This window comes from Lissotriton helveticus, chromosome 8 (assembly GCF_964261635.1).
Source record: "Lissotriton helveticus chromosome 8, aLisHel1.1, whole genome shotgun sequence".
Taxonomy (NCBI): Eukaryota; Metazoa; Chordata; class Amphibia; order Caudata; family Salamandridae; genus Lissotriton; species Lissotriton helveticus.
In genome coordinates, this window is record NC_136069.1 from 415015161 (window position 1) to 415027672 (window position 12512).

The following is a 12512-nucleotide window of genomic DNA, read 5'->3' on the forward strand; positions in this document are numbered from 1 at the left end:
ATAAAATCACCACATCAATCCTGCCATACCAGGCAGACCTGCTAAGTACACCACCTAGTACACCACAGAACTACAAATCACCAAACAAAACTTCAAGTGTCTGAAAGGATTTGGCACTTTAGCAAAGGGCCAAACGACCATGCCACCTTCAAGCTGGCACTCAACAACTACCACCAGCGCATGAAATAGATGAAAAAGAATGCCCTGTCAGCCAGCTCTAACCACAGCAAAGAACTCTTCAATATCGTCAAGGAGTTCCCCAACCCAAAACATTGTCACCCTTTTCCAAGATATCTGTGACACTCTAGCACACTTCTTTCATAACAAGATTGCCACCAGCTACGAACACTTTGACCCCCAACCTCCCAAAGCCAGCATCCTCCACCTCCTCAACCTCACCGAATCCCATCCGAATAGTAGAATCACAACATGGGACAAACTTACCATGCAGACCACTTCTGCAACTATGAGCTCCATCCACTCAGGAGCACCCAGCAAACCCTGTACCCACCACATGTTCAACCTGGGGAACAATACAATTAGCAAAGAACTCACCACCACCTTCAACACTTCCATCACTACTGCCACTTACCCAGAGGACTGGAAACAAGCGGAAGTCAAACCATTCTTTAATAAAACATCTGCAGACCCGATAGATCTCAAGAACTACAGGCCCATCTCTCTGCTCCCTTTCCCCGCCAAAGTCCTGGAAAAAGCCATAAACCGCCAACTCACAAACTACCTAGAGAACAACGACCTCCTGGACCCATCCCAATCTGGGTTCCACTCGAACCACAGCACAGAAACTGCCCTAATTGCAGCCACTGATGAAAATAGGGCTGTCCTAAACATAGGAGAAACTGCCTCCCTGATCCTCCTTAACCTCTCTGCAACCTCAACACTGTGCCCCACTAAACCCTTCTAAAAAGACTCCATCAGATAGGTATTCAAGGGGATGCCTTCAAGTGGATCGCATCCTTCCTCACCGGAAGAACAGGGAGCATTTGCCTTACATCCTACACCCCGGAACCCAAGAACATCATCTGTGGCGTTCCCAAAGGGTCCACTCTCAGCCCTACCCTGTTCAATGCCCCATGACCCCTCTGGCCAACATTGTCAGGACCCATGGACTGAGCATCATATCATACGCAAACGACACCCAGCTTATTCTCCCTCTATTTTCAGATTCCTCCACACATTTCAAGCATGTAGAATGCCTTTCTTCAGGGGGTAAGCTCCTTACACAGTCTCCCGATTACAAGTCTAACTCCGATCAGGAACGCCAGTGTGCATTGGTGATGACTCGCACGTTATTCTAAATGCTTCATCAGTAATTCAATCAACGTCTCCACATGAAGGATGTGATTAATTTATGTAATCGAAAGATAGTCACTGTGAATTGAAATAAAATGTGTTTGTTGAAACATCACACCTGAATTTTAACTACATTTGATTGAACAATTCCAATTGGATAAGTGGGGAAGTGCAATAGTGCTCACCCTTTACAAGTTGACATAATCCCAGGCTGGCTATCTGATCAGTAATCACTTCGGTATCCGGGTCGGTGACATTTTCCAAGTGAAAGTTAAAGTCAACTAACACTGAAAAATTGGAATGTTTGGCTTTACGAGTTAGGAGGTGTCCTAGATTGTCAAAAAAAGAGGCCTTAGGACTGGGTGGATGGTAAAGTAAAATGTCATTGAAGGACTATTGACCATATAATTCAACTTTAAAGTCCAAGGATTCACAGTCCCGGTTGTTCGGTATCGCTTTGATGCAGGATTTAAAGCTTGATTTAAGAATAGGAGCTCTGCCACCATCTTTTCCTCCTACTCTGTCAACTTTACGAATTTTAAAACCTGCAGATATGGCCGTAGGTAGATCAGAGTCAGAGGAAGCATCTGCCCATGTTTCCGTTATAAAGGCAATTTCGATTTGATCAGATTCTAAAAACCCACGGTATGCAATGGCATTCTTGACTAATAAAAAACTAGCGTAGATAAGCACACAAGATATTGAGAGTCTCAGTTCCCCATTAGGAGGAGCGTGAAAGTGGTGGTTGTATTAGTAGGCGCCCACCACTGTGGCAGGTATCGGGGGTGGGGGGTGATAGCGATACCTGCTTTGCCGCCCTGCGATGGCCGCAGACGAGAGCAGGGAGGAGGAATCACTGTTCCCTAAATTCATACTGCCTTGAGAGGTCTGCTTCCCTTGCTATGCCACTGTGATTTCCAGAAGATGGGTGGCCAGGGCCATATCAATAATTTTTGTTTCTACATTAATAAAGGTAATCAAATGAAGGATTCACATCTGTCTGTGGTGTGACCTGCTTTCAGAAAGACGATTATGGCAGAAGTTTGAAGGTCTGTGTCACTTCATGAGGGGGCTCATCTATAAAGTGGGGAATCAAGACTTGCGCCACCTGTGTGAACAGTTCGAATGCTAATCGTCTCTGACATCCTTCCTGACTCTAAGAAGGACTCAGTCAGCGTCTGTACTCAATGGGAAATCCAACTCTGAGTGATTAACTTCTCACCAGGAGCTCCCTAATGAATTAATTATAGGCTTTAGCAGTTGCTGGTGGTCTGGTTGTGTAGAAATAATTTTAATAATCATCTAAGACAACAGTAATGTTTGATTGGTGATAATGTCGAAGTGCAAAACAATGTTTTCTGACAAAGAGGAATTCGTGCTGGTGAGAGAGAGAGAGAGAGAGAGAGAGAGAGAGAGAGAGATTCCCTCTCAGGCACTGCAATCAAGGAAGGGGAAGTTTTCATCATCCCATCCAAACACCGATGGACCACAAAGTCCCTGGCCAGGACAACCACCAGTAATAGGAAAGCCATTTAATCAGGAGAAAGGAAGTGAGGCTCACAACAAAGCTATACATTCATGATCAAGGGGCTAACCCAAAGCCCACTCTTAGTAGGTGAATATATTGGAAACAATAGGTGTCGAGATGACAGTCAAACCGGTTTGTAACCAATACTTACAATCATTTAGAACAATATCTAATATAGCATATGTTACCTTGCAGTTTTCTTGAGTTGCAGAGATACACTGAAAAACAACTTCTTTCTTCACTATTATCTGAAGTTTCAAGTCACTCCCATTGTTCTTTCCTACTCCTGAAAAAACAAAAACTTTATGTTACAACCAATAAAAGTACTTGAAATAATAAAGTGTTACATCCCATCTTTGAGGTCAGTGGCACTCAGAAGGTAATGAGCAGTAGGGTCAGATTTATCAGTTGCTCCTGTTACTGCAGATAGCCTCGGTACTATGATGCTACTCCAAAGTGCCAAGAATGCAGTTTGTAATTTGTCTTATAAGGGTGGAACTGTTGAGCTGTCAAGGTGTACTCAAAAAGGTGATATGGGATACGGTCTGAGGGCTCATTTTACTGGAGTCCCTATAATTATTAACACCTATCAGTTACAATTATGTCTGTGAACACTGTTTTTATGTATGTATGAGGTATTTGTTTTTTTGTATAAATATATTTGTATTTTATTTTCAAAACAGCAGCAGGAGCAGCTAAAAACACCATATGATTAGTGTGGAATCCAACCCCATTGATAGTTTTACAGTATCAACAATCATTAACAACCCACAATCCACCACCCTCGGTGTATGAGGTATTTGTATAGCATGAATCAAGTCAAAGGGCAGCAAAGCACTGTACAACGTCAACGGCTAGCAATAGGAGAAGTAGCTTGGTTCTGGGGGCAGAAGTGTACTGTTGCTGCATTGTGATGTGTTTTTTTAACAAGATGATTCTTCTTCTTAAGGCCTATCGCCAACGTTTGCATAAGGAGGGGGATAAGTCCAGCAAGCTCATGGCTCATGGCTTCGATACTGCATCATGAGCTGGAGTCTCCTCCCATTCTGCATCTTTGTACTTTGGATGGTGATTTAGTGATGAGTAGACTGGATATCCTGTGCACTCTTGATATGCACTTTTGATCTGTTTTCACACCGTTATGGTGGGACATCCGGGCATAGTGGAGGAGTTTCCTGGTGGGGTGAGCTTGCCTTTGCTAACTCCTGTGGCCTGGGGTGAACTCAATAAATTCAAGGCTCCAGCCAGGTGGCTTCTCCGTTTAGTTTTTCCAGACCTATTTCGCGTAGCTCAAGGAAAGGTTGCTGGAGGTATTACTTGAAGCTCAAAGGGAACAGATTCTACTTCCCACTATGCATGAGGGTATTTTACACCTTATGTTGAAACCCGGTGTGGACCCACAGACCCTTCTTCGTAAAGGCTGCTCACTATGCTCAACTCAGATATTAAAATTTTGTGTAAAATGCTGGCTATGAGGTTGGGCGGTGTAGTGCGTGACTTGGTGAATGAGTATCAGTGCGGGTTTATGCCGGCCTGTAGTAGCGCATTTAACCTGCGCTGACTCACTCATTTTTTCCATGAAAATGTGGGGGATAATTGGGACCTGGCCCTTGTTTCTATAGATTTGAAAAAGCCTTTGAGATGGTGGAATCGTACTACCTCATGGCTGTGTTACAGGGGATTGGATTTGGACCAGTATTTCGGGTATGGTTGCAGTTACTATACACTGAACTTATAGTATGTATAAAAGTGGGGAGGGCCCTCTTGGAGGTCGAGGAGGAGTGGAGGGGAATACGGCAGGGCGGCCCCCTTTCGCCGCTCCTCTTTGCCCTGGCAGTGGAGCCCCTGGTGGTACTGTTGCAAAAAGATTTAGAGCCCTGGGGAATTCGGGTGGGCGGTTCCAATCATATTATTTTATTTTATGCGAATGATGCACTCACTTATCTTCATTCTCCCAGGGAAGCAGTTCCGCACCTGATGAGGCTGCTAGCTGGCTTTGGCTCGGTATTGGGCCTGAAGGTTAATATTCAGAAAACACTATTGCTTCCTCTGGAGTGATTGGTGAGGATTCCACCTGGGCTGCTCCCGGTCTTGGCGATCCATTGGGAAACGGAGAGTTTCCGATATTCAGGCCTTTGGGTCACGCATAAGGAGGCCTCTCATCTACTCCAGAATACAGAGAGGGCTCTAGAGGGCCTGGCCAGTTCGATCGCCTTCTAGAATAGGTAACACCTGTCGGTAATGGACACGGAGGCGTTTGCAAAAATTTTATTTCTCCCACACTGCCTTTATTTGGTACATAACTCTTTATTCCCACTGTGCGCACAATTTTTTTGTCAGCTTAATAGCTTATTGATATCACTGGTTTCGGCAGAGCTGTGAAATAGGGTGGCCCTCTCCATTCTCAAGAGAGATCTGGAGGAAAGTGGCTTGGTCCTTCAGGACATACAGTACTATTATTTTGCTGCTCACTTGCAGCATGCTACTTGTTGGTTCACAGTACCCTACAATCGGGGAAAGCAACTTTTCCGGGAGAGGCTGGGGGACGATACCTAGATTTGTTTCTTGATTCGAGAGCGCTGTGTGAAGGGAATTGTTCCTTGTCTGGTTAGGCCCACTGCTAAGATATGAGAGAATGCTGTTCGGAGGGTGCTTTGCATGGCTCCATTTGATATGGAACAGGGCCTGTGGGATCTGGCGCCATTCCGTGCAATATATTCAGACATGTCAATAGCCCAAAGGTGGGTGGGCGGGTGTGGCCGGGTATTTACATCCAAATGAGGTTTGGATTTAAATCCATGGGGGGACATGGTGCAGCCTCCTTTTAAGGCCAAGCAAGCTTGGGAGACTGACATGGGACAACCCATTGAAAATGCGGAATGGACGTGTGGCTGTGAATGATTGAGAACTGTGTCCTGTAATAGGTTTAAGCTGCTCTACTTTAACTATTTGCACTTCACTTACATCTCTCACACCCAGCTCAATAGAATTGACCCACGAGTGTAGTGAGATGTGTGCACCGTGGTTTGTTGGGGGCTACCTTCTTACATCTTATCTGAGCATGTGACGCTGTGTAGGGGTTCTGGAGTGGGGGGGTTCCTAAGGTTGAAGTGGCACCCAGCCTTACCCTTCCCCTTACACCCAGGGTCTGTTGGTTGGGCATGATTGTATGGCTCAGGAGGCGGAAGTAAGATGTTCCAGCTTGCGCTTCTTCTAGCTAAATGGCAAGTACTAATAGGACGGCTGGGACCCAGGGCTCGACAGGTGGTGTCATGGGTTAAGAATGGGAAAGGCAGAGCAGCATAATTTGCGTTTATCCTGTACAGATGACAGAGCCACCGAAAACATAATGGCTTTGGGGGTTATTGTTGGATAAATTCAATAGAAACGTTGACCCAGATTCTGATGTTGGAACCGGGAATGGGGGTTTAATATGTGTAATTTGCCTAAGAGTCTTGGCTGCCAGGTGTGGGGATATTTTTACTTGCTGCAAGCTTATTAGGCGCTAAGGCTTGGTATATACTTTGCTGTATGTTTATTTTCCTACTTTCATAATGTTTTATGTTGCAACAGCTTGGGGTGATTCTCTTCAGAGACTGATATATTGTAAACTTATGTACTACAAAGAATGTAGCTGGAGCTTTTTGATCTCATACTACTGGTGTTGTTGGTTGGTTGAAAAACTAATAACGTTTTTAAAAAAACAAGATGAGTCTTCAACTCTTTCCTAAATTAAGGGGTGATGGGATAGTCTAGAAGGATACATGGATGTTCAAGATCCTGGGTGGATGGTTAAAAAATGCCTGCTGCCTCATTTTAACTTTTTTTTACACTTTTTAGTCTTCAGTCTGACAGTGTCTTGGATGTGGAGGTGCCAAAAGACAACAGAGATGGTGAGTTTGTCTGGGAGATTATCAGGGGTGCTGATTGTGATGGGTTTGTAAATGATGCAGCTGGTTTTGAAGAAGGTGCGCACCGGCAATGGGAGTTAATAGTGGTCTATCAGGATGTTGGTGATGTGATTATTTTAATTCAGGCCCTAGCTAAGGCATGCTGTGGCATGTAGGATCCCCAATGTCAATATGAGCCTGGGGGGCCTTGGAGAAGGATGTTACCACCATCTAGCTGTGACAGCATGAGGGCTTAAACAGCAATTCTGAAGTTGCCTGACTTTCTTCAGAAGAAAAAGCTGGTACCATGCTGTTTGTGTTTTAGAAATGTGTCCTTGAGGGGGAGGTTGGTGTCCAGGGTGAATCCAAGTGACTTTATATTCATTGAGGTGGTCTTATTTCATGTCATTGAGCCAGGTTTGTACTAATGGTGTTTTTTTTACAAGTAACAGGAATTCTTTTTTCTGGATGAGGTGAAGGCACTGTCTGGGGCTATGGATATCTGGAGGGGAGGAGACTTTGAAGTAGCAGCATACTGGGTATTTTTATGCTATTACCTGTGAGGACTGGGGAGGTTGGAGGTGTAGAGTCTAGGTAGGTATTTCTTCAGAGTATTGAGGTAATGGAAGACATAGGTAGCTTTGTTAGGCGGGTTAGGTATTGATAACTTTGCATGCTGGATACATCAGGAATATTCTCTATATTTCCTTATTAAATAGCATCAATCAGGACGTAAGACCATTATTAATTGGCATGAAAACATCACCTCACAAGCAACTATTTAGTTTTTTGCTCAGCTGGTGCCACAAGGGAGAGAAATCATTTCATTTTACTAGGAAAGGTAGTACAGTCATTGCTCTCACCAAACACTGCATTGTTTTCCACTTACATCTAAAGCAAAGTGAAGAAAAAAGATTTTGGAAAAGTATACCAGAAAGAAAAGTTGCTTGCTAAAATGCATAAGGCTTTGTAAGCAAACGTATTTGTGATGAATAGAAGGCGCTTTCTCATGGAAAACTAAGATATTCACGCTGAAGTTCACAGAAACATGTCAAAAAGAAAATTCCAAAAACATGTGAAAGTCTGAAAATAATGGGAACATTTCTGGAGACCCTCTTATGATAGCATGAAAGACAAAAATGAAATGATACTAGATAGCAGGGTGTTTGAACAATTTTCTGGTGCCATCTGTCTTTGTGGTTCTTCAGATCCGTATAATTTAAAGACTGGAAAAGAAAATGTTGGTGGCATTCCCCCGACACAATAAGATATGTTAAGAATGCAAATTTATCAAACATTAAGTCATTGAGAATTACAATTAGAGAGCCTAAGGTAACCAAACTTACAGGGCAGGGAAGGGTAAATAAAGATCTCTCTGCTGTGGATTCATTGACAGAAGCAATATGCATAGCAGGCTCCAGTGTTCCATCATTCATAGGCTTACATCGAAAAAGATGCAGGAGAATTGCCCAAGCAGCGGCGTACGTTGCTAAGCAGAGGAGCCAAACTGGTCTTACACAACCTACCAATTCCTGAATATGGTAAGAGGAAATGGTATGGTCAGTTTTCAGTCTGGTTCTTGATTTCGAACGAAGAATGTGTGGAAAACCAGGATCAACTGCCATTTAAGCCCTTGTACTGCTAACAATTCTTATTAGTGCCCTTGACATCTCTTGTCCTAGCTCTAGCCGGTTCCTTTCTCTAAGTCTACTATTCATACATGTCCCGAGGTTTGGTATTAACTCTAGACCCTCTCCACTTGCTTCCTTATGCCCTAGTCTCACAAACTCTGCACATTCACATCTGATCTGTATACCCTGCAGAGTTTTTAGAATGCATTGCAGGTGCCTTTTATTCTACAATTGATATCTTGGTAGTTCATTGTTTTAAGTAACTTGAAGCTCCTTAATTTGACTATCAATTCTGAGTAAAGTAATTTCCCTGAATACTCTTCACTCACCAGCAAAGCCTTCAACATATGTCTCCTGTAAAGCCTGAAGCTGATGCAAGTAAAATCCACATTAATCCATTGCCAGACACTAATCAAAACTGGTGCTACCCAATTCTGCACTACTCTTTATAACAGGTCTTCTACTTCGCAAGTAATCACTAACAATGTTGATGCTCCTGTTCACTTCTAAACAGCAAAGAATCAAGTCTCTTGTGCCTTCTTAACCTGCAAGTAAGTGGGTGTAAATAATTGAAGTGATACTAGTGGCACCTTAAATCTTTACTGTACTGAAGTACTGGATTTACTATTCTGTAGTGAAAGGGCTGAAATGTTCTTGAGCTATTATTGACACATCATGATTAATAACTAAAGGGTTTGACAGTTCTGCATGAATCGGGGATAATATCCCCGATTAAAATAAATGTAGAACATTAGTATCAGGATACTTAGAATAGACTGATTTGATACCATAGGAAGATTCATTAGAGCATGACATTACACTCCTTAAATGATTAATGTCATAGTCACTTTGATTTCAGCCAGGAGACATCAGAAGGGGGAACCATAAGCATAGAGCATCAGAAGACTCTAGCACCCATCACCACTTTCACATACCATTCCTTATTCCCCATCAATCACCACAAATATTTAAACACCCATCACCATGGATTTTTCACTGCAAACCACCACAGATCAATCTTTATCCATTGCCACATTAAGCCTCCAATTACCTGTTTTATCTGTGAACCAGAGAATGTTAAATGTACGACTTTTATCTGCACAGGAGAGAGAGTTAGTATGTTATCGTTAGTCAAAAATCTCAAACTTTCAATTAATACCTTAGGTCTCCACAGAAAAAGTCATTTGTATGCCTTGCCTGTCTCTCATCAACTGGCGGTCAACAAACCTTGAGTCTTTCCGACTAACATTTCCGTATTAAGGTTATGTTTGCCCCGCTAAGGTTCCTGCCTTTCTTTTTTTTACAGAACTGTGATTTGTGGCAGTTTCCCTGCATGCAAATTTATGAGTGTGTCATGCAAACATTGATGAACATTAGACTTTGCACAGCTTTTTAAAGAGATTGAAGAATGCCTGAGTCTCATCGCCCCAGGCAGTTCCTGAACCAACACTGAGTGATCGGTGTAGCTATCTACATCTAGTCGTGCAGAATAACCATGGGTGACCCAAGAAACAGGGCATGTATCATGATTAGTATATAACACATTTGATGTATTAATCGACATTACAAAAAATTGGAAATGACTAGTCCAAGGATGTTCATTAAAAATGCACTCTTCTCACGTTAAATGTATTAATATTAATTTAAAGTAATTCAATTAGTATGTTGTTTTTCAAAAGTCACACGATGTAGTTAATAGGAGAACCAAACACGGACTCCATAGCCTTAAAACTGGATCTACTCTGGGTAGACCCTTCTGTCATTTTGTTCCTTTCTCTCTTTATGACTTTTGGAAAGACTTTAGTGAATGCAAGGAGGTGCATAATGTGTACTTTGACAAACAACTGGGCCTTTACAGAGGGAACTGGTCTGCATATACTACCAAATCCCAAAATGACCTGCCTTTCAAAGGCATTGGCAACATTTCTAGAGATTCTAATTGTTTAGCACCAGAACAGGAAAGGCTCTTTCACTTGTACTTCTACAGGCGAAAGTGCAAAACATTGATCATATGTATGTAAGGCTCTGTCAAAGCTTTAAGACATAACTTTATCTGAATATATAGTGGGACTTAGCAATAAAGGGATTTGGATTCGGGATAACCCATTTTAATTGTATTCCTGCCTCCAAATCAACGTATGACACAGTTCTGAACATTTTCAGGCCGTGTTCAGGCATCTGAATTTATGAATTGATTTTCACTGGATATTCCCAGGAAGAGCAATACAATACTTGACTTTCAAACTAAAGGCTGCTCTCATTACTGTACCTTACTGATAGTGGCAGGCTTCTAAATAGTAGACATTGAAAACAGCTGCTTTAAAACATCTCACCGAATGTGGTACTGTAATAAGAACATCGCCCATGGTTACATTATTTCATATTTTGCCTTCACATATGGAACCTAGCCTAGGTCGCAGAATTTGATGTATATGGCTTTTATGGGTGCTAGAAAACTTATATTGAAGCATTGGGTCAGTAGGAGGCTACCAACAGAGGAATGGAGTGAAGAGCTGCTGTTATCGAAATAGGATCACATAATGTACTTGAAACAGGATGAAATAGAGAAGTATAAATCGTTATGAAATACTTTTTAGACTTTAATGCCTGATAATTGTAACAAAGATATATATAACTTCCTCTCCTTTTTTCTCTCCTACTTTCACTTATTTCTGTCTCCCCAACCTAATCAGATCTGTCTGTCCGACAATTAGGCAATTTCAGATCATATCTAAGAAATAGTGTCTATTATTAATGACCAATGTAATAACAATAGAAAAGACAATACTGTGATATGTGTAAGCCTGCCTGATAGCTTGCATTCATTTACTGAATTAATGCAAATATCATGGAAAAATTGAAAGAAGTGTGCTTTTACACATAGTTGATATTTTGTGGTACGAACAACATGGCGATCCCACCCCAACAGCGTCTCCTACTGGAATATTGTCTCTGTTGGATTTATCTTCCCACAAGTAGGCTCACTTTCGATATACTAACATTCAGCTAGAGCGGATGAAATAATCCACCCTGGGGCTTAAAGAATTGAGTAAAAAGAAAATAGGTTCCAGAGTTTTTGAGACCTGAAGAAACATCTTGGTGATGTCCACACTGCATTGCATGCTGACAGCTAATACACACCAAGTATCTTTTAAGGAGTTACATAAATGTCGAACCTCAAAAGGGATTATAGTGACACCTATTGGTTCCATCATTCGAATTTACCCGCCTGTCCAAGAGGAAGTAACACACTGTCAGCCTTTGCAATCGTCCTGTGAAAAAGTCTTGTTCTAAGTGATGCCCACTCATTCCACCCAGGGGATGTTGTTCAATAGAACATATTGACTGGCCCATTGTGTCTAAGGCCACAGACTGGGCAAGGAGGATGAGGGTTGCTACATTACCCTCGTCTACTTTCCTTTAGTAGCCCATTCCAGACATCAGTCCATGCTATCTCAGTCCCTTGGCCAGGCTAAAATGCAGCTTGGTCCACTTCAAGGCAATGATGAGATTCTTAAAATTTTTCACCCAAGTTTTGCATTTTTTTTAAATTGCACTGTAAATACCAGGATTTGCAATGCAGATAGGATGTACTGTCCTACTCTGCAGCACACCCTTAAATGTATGCACCATGTGCAGACCAGTGCAGTGCTCCCTGTCGCACCAAATGCAGTGATCACAGAGCAGGCGCAAACTCATGCTTTCACTATGAACAGCACATTAGTGAGAGGCAGACCAGCTGTTTGATGTCTCTAGTGCACCTTTCACTGCAGTTAATGACCCAGACTCAGATTTAAGCGGGGGGTGGGGGGGGGCAGGGACCCCCTGCAGGTGGATGCAGTAAGCACAGGAGGTTTATGTGGTGCAGTCAGCACACCGGCTGATAAGCTTTTTTGCCTCTATTCCCATGTCTGTAATATGGGGCAGGATTCCTGCATTTGTATATTGCCTTTGCACATTGATTCCTACAAAGTTAATGAATCTGAAGGCAGTTGAGAGGCTGATAATTGAAACTTTATTCAATGGCTTAAGGGGGAAAAGACTAGAGTAAACACTTAGAGAGTGAAGCTGCATTAGATGAAGGGTCTGCAATTGCTGACTGAGACAGAGATCTCTATTTAGCAGTAATAACCGTGAAGGAACCTCAGG

At 42.4% G+C, this 12512-nt stretch overlaps 1 protein-coding gene across 3 annotated transcripts in view; it reads right to left on the reverse strand.

Annotated features, from left to right (window-relative positions):
• LOC144772725 (phosphatidylinositol 3,4,5-trisphosphate 3-phosphatase TPTE2-like) overlaps window positions 1-12512 on the reverse strand; it is a 298439-nt gene that overhangs the window by 13769 nt on the left and 272158 nt on the right. For 2 of the 3 annotated variants that reach the window (XM_078657252.1, XM_078657254.1), the window contains exon 16: window positions 3031-3128. In XM_078657252.1, coding sequence (XP_078513378.1) covers window positions 3031-3128 — 98 coding nt within the window. Of the gene's footprint in view, window positions 1-3030; window positions 3129-9414; window positions 9460-12512 lie in introns of all 3 variants that reach the window. The other variant, XM_078657251.1, reaches the window with a different exon arrangement.